We start from the raw sequence: 19,791 nt of genomic DNA, 5'->3' as shown, positions 1-19,791 counted from the left end.
CACCACGGTGGTGAAAGCAAGCAACTCTGTATTTCCCTAACCCCGATAGGGACCATCTCAACTGCTGAGTCTACATTGTACCCAGAGGCATCCAAACCATAATTCCGGAAAGAGATCTTAAATGCTAATGGATCCAAGACCAATGCTCAGATTGCTGGGAAGCGGGGGGTACCTTCTGGGTGAACTCGGGCATCAATATTTCAGAGATGGATTCAGGCGGGTGGCCATGATGGCCTGAATCAACAGAGCAAAGTCTGAGTGCAGAGGCACCCTGATGACCCTGCATCTCGATGAACCTCAATAGGCTGCCTAAGGAGGTGGTGAGCTCCCCGTCACTGGCAGTCTTCAAGCAAAGGTTGGATACACACTTTTCTTGGATGCTTTAGGATGCTTTGGGCTGATCCTGCGTTGAGCAGGGGGTTGGACTAGATGGCCTGTATGGCCCCTTCCAATTCTATGATTCTATGATTCTATGATTCTATGATTCTATGATTCTATGATTCTATGATTCTATGATTCTATGACCCACGAATCTTTATCCAAGGTATGAGCTTTTGTGTGCATGTACACTTCGTCAGTATGGATTTAACTTGAAGAGTTTTTTCACTTCCCTAGCATCTGCCTGCATAAGTCATCAAGTTAAGTTAACAAGCTCCCTGAGGAGCTCAGAGCCCTGCCGGAACTTCCACAGTTCCGCAGGGCCTGCAAGAGGGAGCTCTTCCACGAGGCATTTGCTTGGGGCTGGCCGACTCAGAACACCTGCTGGTCCCCCCAGACGCCTGCCCATGACTTTCCCAATGTTACTGTTAATTGTTCTTTATATCATAAATGTGGTTTTGTAATCTTTTGATGCTTTATTGAAAGTTGTTTTGATGTTCTAGTCTGTATAACGTTCCATGTCAGTTATATAATGTTCAGTGTAAACCGTCCAGAGCTGCAAAGAAATGGGCGGTATAGAAATCTAAATAAATAAATAAAGGTTATATTTCAAAGATCTTTCCCAGATATCCCTCAACTGGGCTAACCAACTCTCAAGTGCAGCAAGCTATCCAAAACAACAATGCAAAATGTTTAAGGGCTGGAAGAAGAAGAAGAGAAGAAGAGTTGGTTCTTATATGCCGCTTTTCCCTACCCGAAGGAGGCTCAAAGCGGCTTACAGTCGCCTTCCCATTCCTCTCCCCACAACAGACACCCTGTGAGGTGGGTGAGGCTGAGAGAGCCCTGATATCACTGCCCAGTCAGAACAGTATTATCAGTGCCGTGGCGAGCCCAAGGTCACCCAGCTGGCTACATGTGGGGGAGTGCAGAATTGAACCCGGCATGCCAGATTAGAAGTCCGCACTCCTAATCACTACACCAAACTGGCTCTCAGCGATGTTTGCGATGTTTGTGAAACCACTATTTACCTAATGACTTCTGCCTGCTCAAGACAATAAAAGCCTTTGCAGCTTCAAGGGCATGTTCACGAGATTGTTTCTGGATGTTCTCGGTCTAGTCCACGGTTCAGTCACCAACTGGCCAGAGGTTACTGCCAATTTAGATGGCGGTGACCCCAAAAAAGCCTCGGTGAGCTTTCATACCGAAACTGTGGCCAGATATTTCCTGCTCTCGTCTTTCCCACGTTTCATTCCCTCCCTCGCCAACTCTGATGGTGGCCTTGCCCTTTTGGATTATTGGCATTACAAGGATCGGAGGGTGGGACCTATTGAAATAAACAGGACAATAAACCATACAGGGGACACTGGGATGCCTGTATGGAAGCACAAAATAGCTGTATCCAGCAGAGTAAGTTGACACACAAGTAATCTTCAATCTTCAGTAAAATATCTATTTAATGATCCCCAATGTGTTTTGCTAAAATGCCCTTTATCGAGGGATTCCACAAACGGATACGTATTAGTCTGATATGTACAACCTAGAATATTTCAGCAGCCAAACAAACGACTTAAAAGGACAGTTCCAAAAACCAGCTTCCCAAAGTTCAGGTGTATTTTTAAGCCGTTTGTTTGGCAGCGGAAATATTCTAGGCTCTAGAGCAGGGGTAGTCAAACTGCGGCCCTCCAGATGTCCATGGACTACAATTCCCAGGAGCCTCTGCCAGCGAATTGTAGTCCATGGACATCTGGAGGGCCGCAGTTTGACTACCCCTGCTCTAGACTAATACATGTCAAACTAATCCCTTGATAAAGGGCTGTTTAGCAAAACATGTTGGGGAACATTAAATAGACATTCTGTTGAAGATTGAAGACTCGTGCGTCAACATTTTGGTCCTTGGCCATCTTGCCCAGCAAGCCCCTCTTGACAAACGCATCGGCTCCCGCCTCCTATAACCCATGACGCTTACAAACGGACTTCGGATCTCCCCTTACTGTGCACTTGTACTTCACGCAGTCATCCCAGAAGCGGCTGGCGGAGAATTTCTTCCTGATCACCACGGTCAAGCCGTGTATTATACACTGCCCGGCACCCATGATGTTCCCTAAGAGAAGGAAAAAGAATGTTTGTCACCTGGAGGCGGCTTGTGGGTGGCCCCTGGCAGAAATCAGTGGGGTGGCTCCTGTGCCCACTCCAACTGAGCAAACTTTATTTATGTATTTATATCCAAGTTTGAAGCCTCCCTCCAACTTTGTTGGCTCTTCCCTTGGTGCAAATCTGGATCTGAGCCGTGAGCGTCCTAAAGATCAACAAGATTTCCAGAGTATAATAATTCAGAGGTCGACGTTCAAAAGCATACACTCTGAAAAGAAGAGCTCGGTTTTTTTTATACCCCGCTTTTCACTACCCAAAGGAGTCCCAAAATGGCTTACAATCGCCTTCCCTTTCTCTCCCCACACACGCCCCCTGAGCTCTGAGAGAACTGTGACTGGCCCAAGGTCACCCAACTGGTGACCTTGTGGAGGAGTGGGAAATTAAACCCGGTTCTCCAGACTAGAGGCCGCTGCTCTTAACCTCGACGCCAAGCTGACTCTGGAAATTTTGTTGGTCTAAGGAGCTATTTGACTTAAATCTAGCTCTTCTCTGCTAGACCAGCATGGCTACCCATCTGAAACCATCTCCAATGGCCAAAGGATCACATTATTTGAACGAAGATTATTGGAGGATGGTTGGAGACGCCCCAACATCTCTTTAATAGCAGTGAATCATTGCCGACACCAGCAACACTCATGAGATGGTTCTTGCCTACCTGCTGAATGGTACAGTGGTAAGCAGTTGTAGATTATGTCATCGGGAGTCATTCTGTAGGCATAATATCCAAAAGCTGCTATTCGGTAATATCTGAAAGGAAGCAAGGGAAAGCTGAAGAGTCTGGATCTTTTCAGTCTAGAAAAGCGAGGGACGTGACAGACTTGCAAACTGTACACAGGGCAGAGAGAGCGGACAAAGAAGAAGAAGAAGAGTTGGTTCTTATAGGCCACTTTTCTCTACCCGAAGGAGTCTCAAAGGGGCTTACATTCGCCTTCCCTTTCCTCTCCCCACAACAGACAACCTGTGAGGGAGGTGAGGCTGAGAGAGCCCTGATATTACTGAAGAAGTACTGTGGCAAGGCCAAGGTCACCCAGCCGGCTGCATGTGGGGGAGTGCAGAATCGAACCTGGCATGCCAGATTTGAAGTCTGCACTCCTAACCACTACACCAAACTGGCTCAAAGAGACTTTTTCACATTTCCTGCAATACTAGAACCTTTAGGACATCCAACAAAGTTCATCGGCAGTACACTCAGGATGAGCGAAAGAAAAAAGAAATGAAAGAGGATGTAGTTTAGACAGATTCATAGCCTCTATCAGAGGCTACTAGACCTTCCCAACCAAGGTTTCAGGAAGCCTTAGAGTTTCTAAGGCCCTGGAAGAGGCCCTGGAAGGGTTTCCCAAATGGGTGGGAACTAATTCATGGTTAATATATTTTAAACATTTGTTATGCATTTATTGGGGGATATGACCATAGCTGGTGATGTCAACCCCACTCCTCAAATGGCCACTGATGGGCCTGAAGGAGGTGGGAAAGGGAAGGGCTCTAGGTGTTCATGAACACAGCTCTGATCCAGTCACTTCTATGGTTTCTCGAAGCCTAGAGAATGTTTCCAGGGTTTCTCAACACACGCTGGCAGGGGCTCATGGGAATTGTAGTCCATGGACATCTGGAGGACCACAAGTCGACTAGTCCCTGGCTTTTCAGAGAGGCTGTCCTCTCTCCCGGTGCCCAGTTAATCCATGCACAGAGTAAAAACATCCACAAGTATTTATTTTTCTTGGGGCAGGAAAGACCCAGTGACCAGCTCTTACGTGCGGGATGCCCCTCACCTGCTGTGCACAACGATGGCCGCCTTTGGCATTCCAGTGGTGCCCGAAGTGTAGATGTAGAACAGCCGTTCTAAGGGAGAAAAAGGAGAATCCAGTCAGCATTGGCAGCGTGCTCTGCTTGGCGGTGCGCCTATCTCCCAGGGAGCTGCTGAAACAGCACAGGCTGAGACAACTGGCAGAGACGCCGCTGAGCCAGCAGACTCCACCGGTGGGCAGGCCACAGCCCAAGCCACGGAAGCAGTTCTGGAATTGATGGCAGGGCTGCCTCCGGAGACTGCTAACCAAGGCAAGGTGCCTGGCTGAGACATCAGAAATGGGAATCTGGAAGAAAGGTCACACGCCACCCCCGCCCAGGAGAGGGAACCCTGAAGGAAGAATTGCTGACACTCCCGCCAGGCCCTGCAGGCAGAGCCATGAGTCACCAGAGAAAGGCAGCCTTCTGCAAGGTAACCTACCGTCCAAGCTCTTCGCCGAAACCTGCGCTGAAGGAGATTTTGATGTCAGAGCCAAGAGCGGATCCAGGTGCTTGGCGTCCGGAGGAACGGACTCGGGGCTCACGTCTCCGGACCAGAACTTGACCATATTTTTCCCCAGCATGCCGTTCACCTCGGACATTGCTGCAACGATGACAACCCACCACGAAAAGAGGACGGTTGGAAATGAATACGACAACAGAAGAAAGAACCTACCCTAGGCTATAATAAACATTTAAGCAATTTAACGATAAATACAAATAGAAATGTCTTATCTCTTCTTTTAATTGTCAGAAAACCACCAAAAGGGCCTCCAGATTTAAACCGTTTTCAAAGGTGTTTTCATCAGTGGTTGTTATCAGTGGTTGTTTTTCCAACTTAGTGTTTGCTGGTGAAGTCCTTCACTGGGATCTATTCTTCTTCATGACCTGGTGCTTGCACAGGGGATACCTTTACCTTTAACTATGTTGGCCTTTGGCTCACAGGTATGGGGAAGTTTAGTGCAAAGACCCTAACCCCAACTAGAGGCACCTGGCTGCCGCATGGATTCCTAATAGAGTTAGTCACCTCCAGGTAGGACCAGGTTATTCCCCTGGAAGAACAGCTGTTCTGCAGATAAGGAGGTCAGTTCCCCTGGAGGAAACAGGCACAGGAGTGGCCAAACTGAGGCTCTCCAGATGTCCATAGGCTACAATTCCCATGTTGGCAGGAGAGTCACAATTTGGCCACCCCACCCTATGACATCACATGCCTGCTGAGCTCCCTCCCCCTCCTTATACCCTGCCCTACCAACCCCCCAACACCAATTCCGAGAAATTTCCCCAGCTTGCAGGAGGGAACCCTGTTTCCAAATGCTGCTCTAAGAAGCATGATCGTGCAAGATTATGGTTGGGAAGCCCAATTGTGTACATGCCCAGCCGGGGGCCCTCCCTTTCCCACCCCCTCCATGCCCAGCATTCGGCATTTTGGGAAGGAGGTGGGGTTGACATGACTATATGTGGTCATAAGGTAAAGGTAAAGGTATCCCCTGTGCAAGCACCGGGTCATGTCTGACCCTTGGGGTGACACCCTCCAGCGTTTTCATGGCAGACTCAATACGGGGTGGTTTGCCAGTGCCTTCCCCAGTCATGACCGTTTACCCCCCAGCAAGCTGGGTACTCATTTTGCCGACCTCGGAAGGATGGAAGGCTGAGTCAACCTTGAGCCGTCTGCTGGGATCGAACTCCCAGCCTCATAGGCAGAACTTTGAGACTGCATGTCTGCTGCCTTACCACTCTGCGCCACAAGAGGCTCTATATGTGGTCATAGCACCTGATAAATGTTTAACAAATTCAGGAAAGCCTTCCAGGGCTGGCAAGAAACTGCCAGGTTTGACAAAACTCCGACTGAGAAAGCCTGCGTGAACCAGACCTAGAGCTGGTTTGATTCATCAAAGCTGTACAAGTGGCTTCCAAAATTCATGCTCCACAGAGGGTCCCCTGGTCTTGGCCTCTCACCACCGAGGCGCTGCCTTGGAAAGCAAAGAGATGGACGCCCCACCTGCCGACAGCTCCCCGCCGTAGATGAGGGCTTTCGCGCCCGAGGTTTTCACGCAGTACATCAGAGAGTCGAGGCGCAGGTTGAAGTTGATCAGGGCGGCCTCGATGCCCACTTTGGCCATCCCGAGCCAGAGGCCCACGAACTCCGGGCGGCTCTCCATGAAGATGGCGATGACGTCCCCCGGGAGAAAGCCCTGCTGGGTGAAGAAGTTGGCCACGGCGTTGGAGAACTCGTCCAGCCGCCGGAAGGTCCACTTGTCATCGGTGGCCTCGTAGATCAGGGCCACTTTCTCCGGGTGTCGGCGGACTACTTCCCGGAAGATCTTGGGCACGTTGCTGTTGGCTTTCCGGTGACGGTACAGTTCATACTTGACCTGAATAAGCACCGAAAGACCCCTGGGATGAAGAGAAGGGGAGATCGGTTAGCAGAAGTCGGGTCATGAGGTTCTCAGCTGGGAGAAGAAAGGGGGATTTAATTTGTCCAAATACTCACATAGAATCATAGAATCATAGAATCATAGAATCATAGAGTAGGAAGGGGCCACACAGGCCATCTAGTCCAACCCCCTGCTCAACGCAGGATCAGCCCTAAGCATCCTAAAGCATCCAAGAAAAGTGTGTATCCAGCCTTTGCTTGAAGACTGCCAGTGAGGGGGAGCTCACCACCTCCTTAGGCAGCCTATTCCACTGCTGAAATACTCTGACTGTGAAATTTTTTTTCCTGATATCTAGCCTATATCGTTGTACTTGAAGTTTAAACCCATTACTGCGTGTCCTCTCCTCTGCAGCCAGCAGAAACAGCATCCTGCCCTCCTCCAAGTGACAACCTTTCAAATACTTAAAGAGGGCTATCATGTCCCCTCTCAACCTCCTTTTCTCTAGGCTGAACATTCCCAAGTCCCTCAACCTATCTTCATAGGGCTTGATCCCTTCATAGGGCTTGGTCACCGTTCAAGAGGCAGGAATTTCAGCGATTATTATTATTATTATATATTATACATTGTGCTTGTTAACCACCCTTTCTCTACAGCAGGTTTTTTCAACTAAGGTTTATTGATGGCCCTGGAAGGATTTCCTAACTGGGTGGGAGTTAATTAATTTTGTATGTTTTTTAAATCTGTTAAACATTTATTTGGCGCTATGACCATATATGGCCATGTCAATCCACCCATCTCTCCCAAAATGGCCAGTGTTGGGCATGGAGGGGGTGGGAAGGGGAGGGGCGCTAGGTGGAAGCAATCCTACCCTGCACAATCGTGCCACTTTGGGGATTTGTCAAAGCCTGAAGAATGTTTCAGAGGTTTCTGAAAGGCTACTGTACAGACTCAGGGACGTGACTTCAACACTAGAGAAGCGTATACAGCACTCGGACTGCCCCCAGGCCTTAAGTGTCAAACATTGCAAGTTTATTTTATTTATTAAAAATGTTCTTTAAGCCGCCTTTCCAGCCAGTTTAGGGTCTTCCAAGGTTGTGCAGTTTTTAAAAATAAAAATGATTAAAACCAGATTCAAAACATATATACAAACAATTAATACAGAGGCCACAAAACCACACACACACACACACACAACCTTGGAAAAGGGTCGATGAGGATTAGTGACAGAATGCCTAACCAAATGAAAGAGTCTTTACCCAGTGGCAAAGTCAATGCCACAGGGAGACAGACCGATCTGAATCCAGGAAATGGGAGGCATTAAAAAGTTGCTGGTGATTTTATTGATAGCTGCGATGTTCATTTGCACGGAGAGGGAAGGCGGCATGTTGCAGCACGATCCTGACAGATACCAGAAGCTGCGGAAGGTCAGCACACATGAACACACCAATGGGTGGAAATTAATTCAAATGGATTTTCGGCTAAACATATGGAAGGACTTCCTGACAGAGCAGTTCCTCTGTGGAACATGCTTGTTCAGGAGGGGATGGGTTCTCCTCCTTTGGAAGACTGAAACAGAGGCTGGAGAGCCATCTGACAGACATGCTGATTCCGTGAATTTAGGCAGATGCTAAGTAGGTGGGCAGGAAGGGCTGTGTCAGTGCTTGGCTCTTGTGGCCCTTCCTTGCAAGGGCAGAGCCAGCTTGGTACCATGGTTAGGAGACCGGACTTCTAATGTGGCGAGCCGGTTTTGATTCCCTGCTCCCCCGAATGCAGCCAGGTGGGTGACCTTGGGCTCACCACTGCACTGATAAAGCTGTTCTGACTGAGCAGGAATCTCAGGGCTCTCTCAGCCTCTCCTCCCTCACAGGGTGTCTGTCGTGGGGAGAGGAAAGGGAAGGTGAATGGAAGCCGCTTTGAGGCTCCTTTGGGTAGAGAAAAGCGGCATATAAGAACATGGGCAGCTCAAGCTAGCCAGATTTTGTCAGAGTTGGCTAAACATTTGGACGTGAGGTTGCCCCCTGAGATTCTACCTTATGAGTCTTGATGGTTCTGTCCCCCATGAGTAAAGCTGAGCTTTGTTAGAGAGGGGATAGCCTGGCTCTTCTCTTGGGGTAATATCCAAGTACTCACCAGATGCAGGATATTCCACCTTCTTCCTTTAATGTAGCAGAGTTTCTCCATAGTGGATGAGTATATAAGATATAGAGAATCATAGAACCATAGATTCTATATACGTATTTATACTAATAAAGCTGATGCTGAGTTTAATAATTATCTACCTGTCGATTTCTTCAAGCCGACTTTTACAACAATAAAAGCCATCAAGAAGAAGAAGGAGAAGAAGGAGAAGAAGAAGGAGAAGAAGGAGAAGGAGGAGGAGGAGGAGGAAGGAGGAACAAGAAGAAGGAAGAAGGAAGAAGAAGGAAGAAGAAAGAACAAAGAAGAACAAAGAAGAAGAAGAAGAAGAAGAAGGAGGAAGAAGGAAGAAGGAAGAAGGAAGAAGGAAGAAGAAGAAGAGTTTAACTGGACACACACACAGAGGGGAGGGGCTGATTCTGGAGCAGAGTTTTCAGACCCCCTCCCTCCTACAATCATAGAGACTCAAATTAGGCTCCGGAGATTTCCCTACAAGCTTCCCCATTCCTGTTGGCAAGGGGCATTTAGCTGCAGAAACCAAAAGCTGCCCCAACCCAAACGTTGTGTTACCCTAGCAGGCACGCTGAATATTGGCTATTTCACATCTACAAGTAAGAAAAAGAATAATTCGCATCTACTATGCTCTGTGTGTTTCTTGAGAAGGCAAGCATTAGCAAGGACCGCCATCTCTCGGTGTCCGACAGCACCTAAGACACCAAATTATGTTTGAAGGATGGATGCTCCGGAGACTCAAAGCCGCCTTTGACTATCGAAAGCGCATCCCCCCCCCCGTAAACCTTGTTTGTCTAAGATTCTCCCGGAGTCTAGCTCTTCTTCTGCCAACCAACGTGGCTACGATGGAGGAGAAACAGAGCCGTTTCCTTTATAACCCACATTCCACACCCGTTCCAACGCCTTGGCTCATTCCCCTCTATCCATGGCTTTTGCTTGCGCAACAGGGGAGGACACAGCCTGATGCCTCCCCCTTCCCACTGAGGAGATGCATATGATTTCCAAGAGACAGATGAGGAAGGGAGCCAAAGAACAATTCCTTACTGGTGTTTGGATCCAGTGCTTTGGGTACAGCGCCAAACAAAGGCACAGGGAATGAAGTTGCTGAGATCCTCAGAAAGGCCAATGTCCAACACCAGTTTTGCCATCGTGCCTAGACCCCGATCCAGCAGAACACCCTTTCCTCCAAGCTTTTATCTCGCCCTCAAGAGGACAGGGGTGGCAGCCTCCAAATGGGACCTGAGGATCCCTTGGTATTATAGCTCAACTCCAAACTGCAGAGATCAGTTCTATTGGAGAAAATAGGGTGGCCAAACTGTAGTTCTCTAGATGTCCATGGACCACAATTCCCATGAGCCCTTGGGGCTCATGTGAATTGTGGTCCATGGACATCTAGGCTGAATCTGCACTTACTTTGTTTATTCCGTTTTGGATCCTGCTGACTTCAGATCGATTTGAACTCGGGTTTGCCTCTATCCCCCCCATTAGAAAGTGTTCTGCAAGTCATTAGGGAAGCTCAGAAGGGGGGAGCCAAGTGCAGCACGAGGCTCTTTCTTTTTTTGAAGGGGGGGAGAGGATTGGAGACAGCAGAGGAGGAGGAATATTTTCAAGAGGAAAAAGAGCTTCCCCTTTAAGGGAAACCTTGCAGCCTGGGAACGAGGAAGCCTTTGAACTGACGCCCTGGCCAATCAGGGCTTTTCTACAGTGTTGAGGCTCCAGGCAGCATGTTAGTTCGGGACAAGCAGGGAGCTGCATGTTTCTTCATGCCGATTTTTCAAATATCAAGGGTCATATCCACTCCAGGATATTGCAGGGGCGGGGGGAAAGGTAGGGCCAATCCTGCTTGTTGCAGATGAAAAATTTAAATCGCCCCAAATCAAAATGGAAATCGCATTCAGTGTAGACGGCTGGGATTGAATCGACCTGGGGGCTGGAATAAAAGCTCCGTGCATATTCAGCCCTGGAGAGCCACAGCTTAGCCCCCTCTGCTCTAGGGCATTGTACCCCATCGAGGTCCCTGTCCTCCCTAGACTCCACCCCCTAAATGTCCAGGAGTTTCCCAACCAGGATCTAACAATCCTACCCCTCCCTCAACTCTCAGCTGGTGGGCAGGGCGGAACCTAGCAACACTACAAGAAGATCATCAAAAGGGTGGGAGGAGAAGCAGCCAAGCACCAGTTCCACCCAGAGAAAGAAGCCCTTCCCACGCAGTGACTGACAATACTTGGGCTGCCGAATCCCTGGCAAGCCTTGGGGAGGGAGGGGGGGGGTTCCTGTAGCAATCGCTGTGGGAGGACGACCTTGGAACTTCTGCCTGCCAGCTCTGGGCTTGTTGCTAATATGCTGTATTTTCGGCAGAGGTTGCAAAGCGCCTTCAGGGTCATGTATGGCGGAATTAAAAAAAAAATTTCCCCAGCCAAGATTTAAGAATAACAGCCAACCCAAGTCCTGCGCCCAGAATAAGTGGCGCTTAAAAAAGTGCGTGTAAAACTTGCTTTTCGTGGCCAGTGGGAATGAACCTGCTCTCTTTGCATAGAACTCAACATTTTGTGACCTGGACGTTTTTCCAGCAAGGAGCGGCGGGAAAGAAGGAGAGCGAACAAGACAGACAGAAGGGGACAGGGGAGCCAGTGTCAGAAAGATGTGCAAAAGTTACCCCAAAAGCACAAAGTCAAATGTCCAAATGCAGGGCCTGCATATATGCAAAGGCACCTCTGCAATCGTAAGGGCTAGCAACTCCCCCCCCCCCTCCCGCCCTTCCAGTGAAAGCTGAGAGGCTTAGCAAATCACATTCTTCACCATTTCCCCCTGCAATCTCAGTGGCACCCATCTGCATGACAAGCTGGGCTCCTGGTAGTCACTTGGAGCAGCTATCCATTACAGTTTTCTGGACCGCTGCTAGCCGGTTGCCTGCAGCTGTCGTGTGCAGAATTAAGCTTTGCGTGCCATTACAGATTTCCAAGGGTGAAGGAGGGGGGTTGAATAAGGATATTGCAGATACTTGTGGGCTTTGTCCTAAAGAGTCTCATTTCTCCTCCCCTCCTCCACCCCGTTCGGCCATGTCCATTTAGCAGGACCATCCCCCCTCCCTGGCATCTGTGGCCAGGGCCTATCTCTTTAAAGATCTGAACAGAAGGTCAGGAAAATGATGCATAGACTATACAGCCTGTGCTTGATAGGCAGAGGGGATTAAGTTCAAGTTTAGGGTTACCAGGACCTAGGGGGGAGTTGGGGGAAGGAAGAGAGAGTCCCAGGAGAATGTTTAAAAAAAAACAACCAGAAATTCTATTCACAGAGTTCCTTGTGATGCCTGCAAAAGGGAGCTCCTCCACCAGGCGTTTGATTAAGGTCGACCTGAACCACCACTTCCCACGGGCCCTCCCCCTGAGCCTCCCTCCTATGGCTCCCATTACAATTCCACCCAACCCACTGGGCTATCAATGTGCATTTCCTGTTCTCCATACTTTTCTGCTGTTCTACGTTGTTTATTGTTATCATCACTTTATTATTGTTAAATTGAGTGATCTGTATTGTTTCTGTTTTATGTGAACTGCCCCGAGCCTTCGGGGAGGGAGGGATGGATGGATGGATGGATGGATGGATGGATGGATGGATGGATGGATGGATGGATGGATGGATGGGTGGGTGGATGGATGGATGGGTGGGTGGGTGGGTGGATGGATGGATGGATGGATGGATGGATGGATGGATGGATGGATGGGTGGATGGATGGGTGGGTGGATGGGTGGGTGGATGGATGGGTGGGTGGGTGGATGGGTGGGTGGGTGGATGGATGGATGGATGGGTGGATGGGTGGATGGATGGGTAGGTAGATGGGTAGGTAGAATCACAGAATCATAGAGTTGGAAGGGGCCATACAGGCCATCTAGTCCAAGTTCGGCAGGTAGATGGGTAGAGAGAGACAGAGACAGAGAGCTACCAAGTAGTGACAATGAACCGGAAACTCTATGGTAATCTTATCATTTCTGGGTATCTCTAGAAATCACTGGGAACTCCAGAGTCAGAACTTCTTGTCAGTAGAAGAGGCCTTGTTTTCTATTGTTTAACCCCCCCTCCCACATGGGATGACTGCACCTCCCCTAGATCTGCCAACCTCCAGGTGATAGCTACCAATCTTTAAGGTACTATTGGAGTCTTGCTCTTTTCTGCTTACCTCCTGAGATCAGTTTACCTGGAGAAAGAGGCTGCTTTGGAGGGTAGACTCTTAAGGCACTGCACCATATTGAAGCCCCTCGCCTTCCCAACCTCTACCCCTCTTTAGGCTCCACCCCCAAAATCTCCAGGTTTTCCCCAACCCAGAGCTGGCAACTCTAACCTCTACTGTCCCAACCCCAGTTTCTGCCCACCGATCAACTGAACCTTGGCAAGAGAGGTCTGCAGGGGGCAGAAGCTCTTCTGCTATAAGGGGGCAAATGTGAACCCTATTCCGGTCCCAGTGTCTCCAGTTAAGGTATCAAAGCTGGAAAAGAGGCCGTGGAAATCTGCTAAGTCTAACCCAGTGGATCTCAGCCTGGGCGTCAAATGACACTTTCACAGGGGTCGCGGCAGAGCAAGCAGCTTGGCTGGGGGGGGGGAGGCGCCATCTACACAACAGCCTTGCGGGGTAGATTGAGGTAGAGCGTTTGTCTGTCTGGAGCAGCGGAAAAGAGCGAGATCGGCATGGTGGGACAAGAGGCAGAACTGAACTGAGAAACCCCAGGGGGAAAAAACAATGTATATACAATCACGAACAATGGATCTTCACACCATTGGTCCATTTCGGTTTAATTTCTTGCATAATTTTATGGTTGGGGGTCACCACAACATGAGGAACTGGATTAAAGGAAAGGTTGAGAGCATTAGGAAGGTTGAGGACCACTGGTCTCACCTGATCTACCGCAGCTTCATGTGTTTATCGTCAAATGCATCAGCCCACTGTGGCCCTTTTAATCCCGCTCTTCAGACCTGGAGCAAAGAGCAATATGCAAGGATCTCCCCTTCTGTGTAACATGCGCTGATGCTGCACAACTGCACGTAGTCCCTGCTTTAGAAGAAAGGGTGGGGACCTGAGCACCCATATGTGCACATGCCCTGGCTCTGCCCGCAAGTCTTTCAGATTACATTCCAAGAGCACAGCACGTACGTATGTTAACTTACCTCAAACTCTATCAAGCACATCATGTGCTAGAATTATATTCGATACTGGAACAACTAACAATCTCATTGGGCTGGGACAATTTGATTTGGCTTTCTATAATAACAGCTATGGCTGAACAGAGCACATTGCAGCCTATGTGTACAGGTCAGAGTGTCAAGTTTATTGATATACCGCCCCTCACTATGATGATTCGGGGTGGAAGGCCTGGGTTCGAGTCTCCAGTCAGGGCCTACCTGCACAAAACACTTTTCCTGGGTCAACAGAAATGTTCTGGGATTTCCAAGTCTCCAAGGTACATGTCTAGGGTTGCCAGCTCTGGAGATTTGTGGTGCGGTTTGGGGAGGGCAGAGACTACAGCTTGGGGAAGGCAGGGACTGCAATGAGATATAATGCCAGAGAGCCCTCATTTTTTCCAAGTGAATTGATCGCCGTTGCCTGGAGATCAGCCGTAATCCCAGGAAAACGCCAGCTACCACCTTGAAGTTGGCAACCCCTCTGCATGCAGGTCTGAGGTGGAGGGGAACCACAAACACACTCCTCTGGGTTCAAGCTTCCCCCTGTGTGACTTTCCCACCTTGACATGACTTGGGCTGGTCACAGTTCTCCCAGAGCTCTCTCAGCCTCACTGACCTCACAGGGTATTTGTCGCAGGGAGAGGAAAGGAAGGCAATTGTAAGCCATGATAAGACTCCTGCAAATTATAAAAAGCAGGGTACAAAGAACAGCTCTTCTTCTTCTTTCGCAGTATGCTACAGTTTGGATCTGAACTGAATTCAGCTTTGCCTGGGAGGTATAGGACTTCAACCCAGCCCAGCTGTCTACCCAGGAAAAATGCATCATATAATTAGGCCTTCAGCCATATATCACACAGACAGCGCAAGTCTACACATGTTCACTCCGAAGGCAACCGCATTTGCTCACTACGTCTGAGCATAGATTAAGGCATTTTAGCATAGAGTCATCCCTGTCAGTCTGAAGCAACAGGTCTGAGTCCAGTGTCACTTTTGAGACCAACAAGGTTTTATGCAAGGTCTAAGCTTTCGTGTGCATGTGTGTGAATCCGGAGAAATGTGCATACACACCAGAGCTTATCTGTATCCGTAACAAATATAAAACGCGGTTGAGGCTGTGGGAGGAGCTTTTGACCAACTCACTGCCACTGTCTAACGAACTGCCAATCAGGCAGGCTGTCCCGCCCCTTACCAAAGTTCTGAACCCTCCAACTCTTGCTCAGGATTCCGCACAGACCACCTTCCCCTCAGGCCTCTTGTGAAGGAAGCCTCTAACAGCCCCTGACTGAGGGGAGGGACGCATTTCCAAGAGCAGGGCAAGGGAATCTGTGGGCATGTGAGTCTTTTCCTTTTGAGGCGGGGAAAGCCCCATCTCACTAAAAATACTGCTGTGACAGGCCTCACTGCTGGAGGGAAGACACAGCCTAGCCAGGTGTGTCTCTTCTCCACCACTCACGGTGATGAAACTGTTGCAGGGGTTTTTTTTTTTGCCTCCTGTTTCGTCAGCCTAACAACCCTGTACACTAAGCCTCAAGTGTAATTCCAGGAGATTTCCAGGCCACACCTGGAGGTTGGCTACCCCGGGAACCCTGATATTACTGAAGAAGAAGAGTTGGTTCTTATATGCCGCTTTTCCCTACCCGAAGGAGGCTCAAAGTGGCTTACAATCGCCTTCTCCTTCCTCTCCCCACCACAGACACCCTGTGAGGGAGGAGAGGCTGAGAGAGCCCTGATATCACTGCTCGGTCAGTGGCAGCAAGCCCAAGGTCACCCAGCTAGCTGCATGTGGGGGAGTGCAGAATCAAACCCGGCTCGCCAGACTAGAAGTCCGCACTCCTAACCACTACACCAAAAAACGACAGCAAGCACATAGTAACAGGCAAGCAAGTCATATGATGCAATGTATAAATTAAGAAATCCAATAATGACCCTGAGACAGATCATCAGCAAGTTAATATCGAAACAAATCAAAAGCAGAAGGTAATTGTGTGCCTGCAATAAAACACCGTGCCAACTCCAACAAAACGGAATGCCAAATGCTTCCCGGCACAAAGCCTTCGAAGTTGTGCTCCATGGGGCTTTCTGGTTGTTGACTGTATTAATAAACTGTAAAGGGTAAAGGTATCCCCTGTGCAAGCACCGAGTCATGTCTGACCCTTGGGGTGACGCCCTCTAGCGTTTTCATGGCAGACTCAATACAGGGTGGTTTGCCAGTGCCTTCCCCAGTCATTACCGTTTACCCCCCAGCAAGCTCATTTTACCGACCTCGGAAGGATGGAAGGCTGAGTCAACCTTGAGCCGGCTGCTGGGATCGAACTCCCAGCCTCATGGGCAGACAGCTTCAGACAGCATTTCGGCTGCTTAACACTCTGCACCACAAGAGGCTCATAATAAACTGTACTGGGATGCAAAAGACCCATTGCCTGCCTCTGTACAGTGACCCTGGACTTCCTACGAGGTCTCCCACCCAAAACTTACCAGGGCCGCCCCTTGGTTATTAGGCAGATGAATTATTAACCAGGACATATTTAAAGGGCCGTTTGTTTTTCACCAGGCCTGTCGCCAACGGTTGACATTTGGCTATTTTCCTCTTCAAATATTTTTCAGCCCGGACTTCAGTCTGGTGGAACACCCCTGAAGGAGATCAAGGCCCTACAGCAGTGGTCCCCAACCTTTTTATCACCAGGGACTGGTCAATACTTGACAATTTTACTGAGTTGGGGACACATGCCCTACAGGACCTAAAACGGTTCTGCTGTGCCTGCAAAACAGAGTCATTCTTCTGGGCCTATGGTTGTGGCCCACAGAACATCAAGAAAATGAGTCTCCCGCCAAACACAAGGTCACAGTAACACCTTTTTAGCACTCTTTTCTCTCCCCAACCACTCTTGGAAGGGGGACGAACCCGAAGCCAGCCTTTCTCAACTTTTTTTACCGCTGAGAAACCCCTGAAATATTCTTCAGGCTTCCAGGTACCCCAGAACTGGTTCAATCATGCAGAATAGGGTTGGGAAGCATAGCTGTGGACACGCCCAATCAGAGGCCCCTCCCCTTATCACCCCCTCCAGGCCCATCATTGGCGATTGTGGGAGGGGGAGGGGCTGGGCAGCATGACCATATGTAACGCATTTAAAATATATATATATATATATACACAAATGAAATAACTCCCACCCATTCAGGAAAACATTTCAATGCTGTCAAAAAACCCCAGGGTTTCACAGAACCCTGGTTGAGAAAGCCTGCCTTAAGCGAAAATTAACATCGCATGTAGCCGTACGCTACAATTTTAAAACCTGGATTTTAATATTTTTTTTAAAATTAATATGATTGAATTGTCTATGTTATATACTTATTCTGTTCATGCTTATGACTGTAATGTATTACATAGGTTGTTAACCATCCTGAGCCAATGGGGAAAGGCAGTATAAAAAGACATTGAACATGAGTCAGCAGTGTGACTCGGTGGCTAAAAAGGCAAATGGGATTCTGGGCTGTATCAAACGGAGTATCGTGTCCAGATCACGGGAGGTGATGGTACCGCTTTACTCTGCTCTGGTTCGGCCTCACTTGGAGTCCTGTGTTCAGTTTTGGGCACCCCAGTTGAAGAGGGATGTAGACAAACTTGAACATGTCCAGAGGAGGGCAACAAAGATGGTGAGGGGTTTGGAGACCAGGACGTAGGAGGAAAGGTTGGGGGAGCTTAGTCTGTTTAGCCTAGAGAGGAGACGACTGAGAGGGGATCTGATAACCATCTTCAGGTATTGAAAAGGCTGCCATATTGAGGATGGAGCAGAGTTGTTCTCTCTTGCCCCGGAGGGATGGACCAATGGGATGAATTTAATGCAAAAGAAATTCTGTCTAAACATCCGGAGGATGTTCATGAGAGTTAGAGCGGTTTATCAGTGGAACAGGCTTCCTCGGGAGGTGGTGGGTTCTCCATCTTTGGGAATTTTTAAACAGAGGCTGGAGAGCCATCTGACGGAGAGCCTGATTCGGTGAAGGTTCAAGTGGGTGGCAAGTTACAGTGGACGAACGATAGGGTTGTGATCGTCCTGCACAGTGCAGGAGGTTGGACTACATGACCCAGCAGGTCCCTCCCAACTCTAGGATTCTAAAAAAATTAATAAAACAAACAATACAATTTATTTTTAAACCGTGTCTTTCGATTTGCCCTTACGGAAAAGCAAACTGTTACGCAACCTGCTCTTCCAAAACATAACCATGCGCCAGTCCTTTATGCTTGAGCCAAGTCAGCTGGAGGCAGAACAGCCCGGCTTCTTAGCGGCCCACCCCCCATCCCTAAAACGTAACCAGAGAACTATTTTCTTTGGCACAAACAGCGTTTGGGGGGGAAGATGCATGCGTATGTCCAGCAGGGTTGCCTTTTGCGGAACTTTGTCCCATCTGTATGCTGCGCAAATTGTGGCGCATGTGAAAGGAGAATGAGAAAGGAAAGAGGAGAGGGGGAGAGGCGAGGGAGATGCCGGGTTTTTTTGCAACTTTTTCAGCCCCCGTTGTTATGTGGAGCTGGAGAAAAGGGATGGGGGGGGAGCCACGGAAACCGACCCATTCATCAAGCACTCCGTGTCCTGAAATAACCCTGCCACGGACTCAAAAGCTGAATGAAGCTGCAGATTATTCGGCTGGGTTTCATGCCTAGTATTAAGTATCCCCGGGATGTCATTGAAAACACTGCAGTGCCTGCAGCAGGGATTCCTAACCAGGGGTCTGTGGACCCCTGGGGTTCTGGGGGAGCTCCAGAGGGGGGTCCTCAAACCTTTCCCCTCCTGCATCAATGGACTCGGCCACAAGTTAGGGCAGGGGTGGTCAAACTGCGGCCCTCCAGATGTCCATGGACTACAATTCCCATGAGCCCCTGCCAGCGAATGCTTCTGGGAATTGTAGTCCATGGACATCTGGAGGGCCGCGGTTTGACCACTCATGAGCTAGGGAATTGGTCGCTTCCGGGGCTCCTCAAAGCCTGAAAGTTTATTTCAGGGGCTCCTCCACGGTCAGAAGATAGAAAAAGCCTGGCCTACAGGCTTTCCCGACCAACCTGGGGTTTCTCGACAGCCCTGGAAGGGTTTCCCAAATGGTGTTAGACGTTTATCAGGTGATGTGACCATATAAGGTCATGTCAGCCCACCCACCACCCTTCCAAAAAGGCCAATGAATGGCTTGGAGGGGGTGGGAGGGGAGGGGCCCTGGGTGGGCATCTACACAGCTGTACTTCCCAACCATATTCTGCGGGATCGCGCCACTTCTGGGCTTTCTCGAAGCCTGAAGAATGTTTCAGAAGAAGAGTTGGTTCTTATATGCTTTTCTCTACCCGAAGGAGTCTCAAAGGGGCTCACAATCACCTTCCCTTTCCTCTCCCCACAACAGACACCCTGTGAGGGAGGTGAGGTTGAAAGAGCCCTGATATTACTGAAGAAGAAAAAGAAGAAGAGTTGGTTCTTATATATCGCTTTTCTCTACCCGAAGGAGTCTCAAAGCGGCTTACAGTGGCCTTCCCTTTCCTCTCCCCACAACAGACACCCTGTGAGGTGGGTGAGGCTGAGAGAGCCCTGATATTACTGAAGAAGAAGAGTTGGTTCTTATATGCTGCTTTTCTCGACCCGAAGGAGTCTCAAAGGGGCTTACATTCGCCTTCCCTTTCCTCTCCCCACAACAGACACCCTGTGGGGGAGGTGAGGCTGAGAGAGCCCTGCGATTACTGAAGAAGAAGACGAGTTGGTTCTTATATGCCGCTTTTCTCTACCTGAAGGAGTCTCAAAACGGCTTA

At 49.2% G+C, this 19,791-nt stretch overlaps 1 protein-coding gene across 3 annotated transcripts in view; it reads right to left on the bottom strand.

The window, feature by feature from the left end:
- SLC27A1 (solute carrier family 27 member 1) overlaps window positions 1-19,791 on the bottom strand; it is a 59,061-nt gene that overhangs the window by 17,510 nt on the left and 21,760 nt on the right. For all 3 annotated transcript variants that reach the window (XM_077329344.1, XM_077329343.1, XM_077329346.1), the window contains exons 3-7: window positions 6,311-6,705; window positions 4,754-4,915; window positions 4,299-4,368; window positions 3,185-3,276; window positions 2,370-2,479 (exon numbers count right to left, since the gene is read on the bottom strand). In XM_077329344.1, coding sequence (XP_077185459.1) covers window positions 2,370-2,479; window positions 3,185-3,276; window positions 4,299-4,368; window positions 4,754-4,915; window positions 6,311-6,705 — 829 coding nt within the window. The remainder of the gene's footprint in view (window positions 1-2,369; window positions 2,480-3,184; window positions 3,277-4,298; window positions 4,369-4,753; window positions 4,916-6,310; window positions 6,706-19,791) is intronic.

Source organism: Paroedura picta, chromosome 3 (assembly GCF_049243985.1).
Source record: "Paroedura picta isolate Pp20150507F chromosome 3, Ppicta_v3.0, whole genome shotgun sequence".
Classification (NCBI taxonomy): domain Eukaryota; kingdom Metazoa; phylum Chordata; class Lepidosauria; order Squamata; family Gekkonidae; genus Paroedura; species Paroedura picta.
This window is presented reverse-complemented; position numbering and strand designations above follow the sequence as displayed.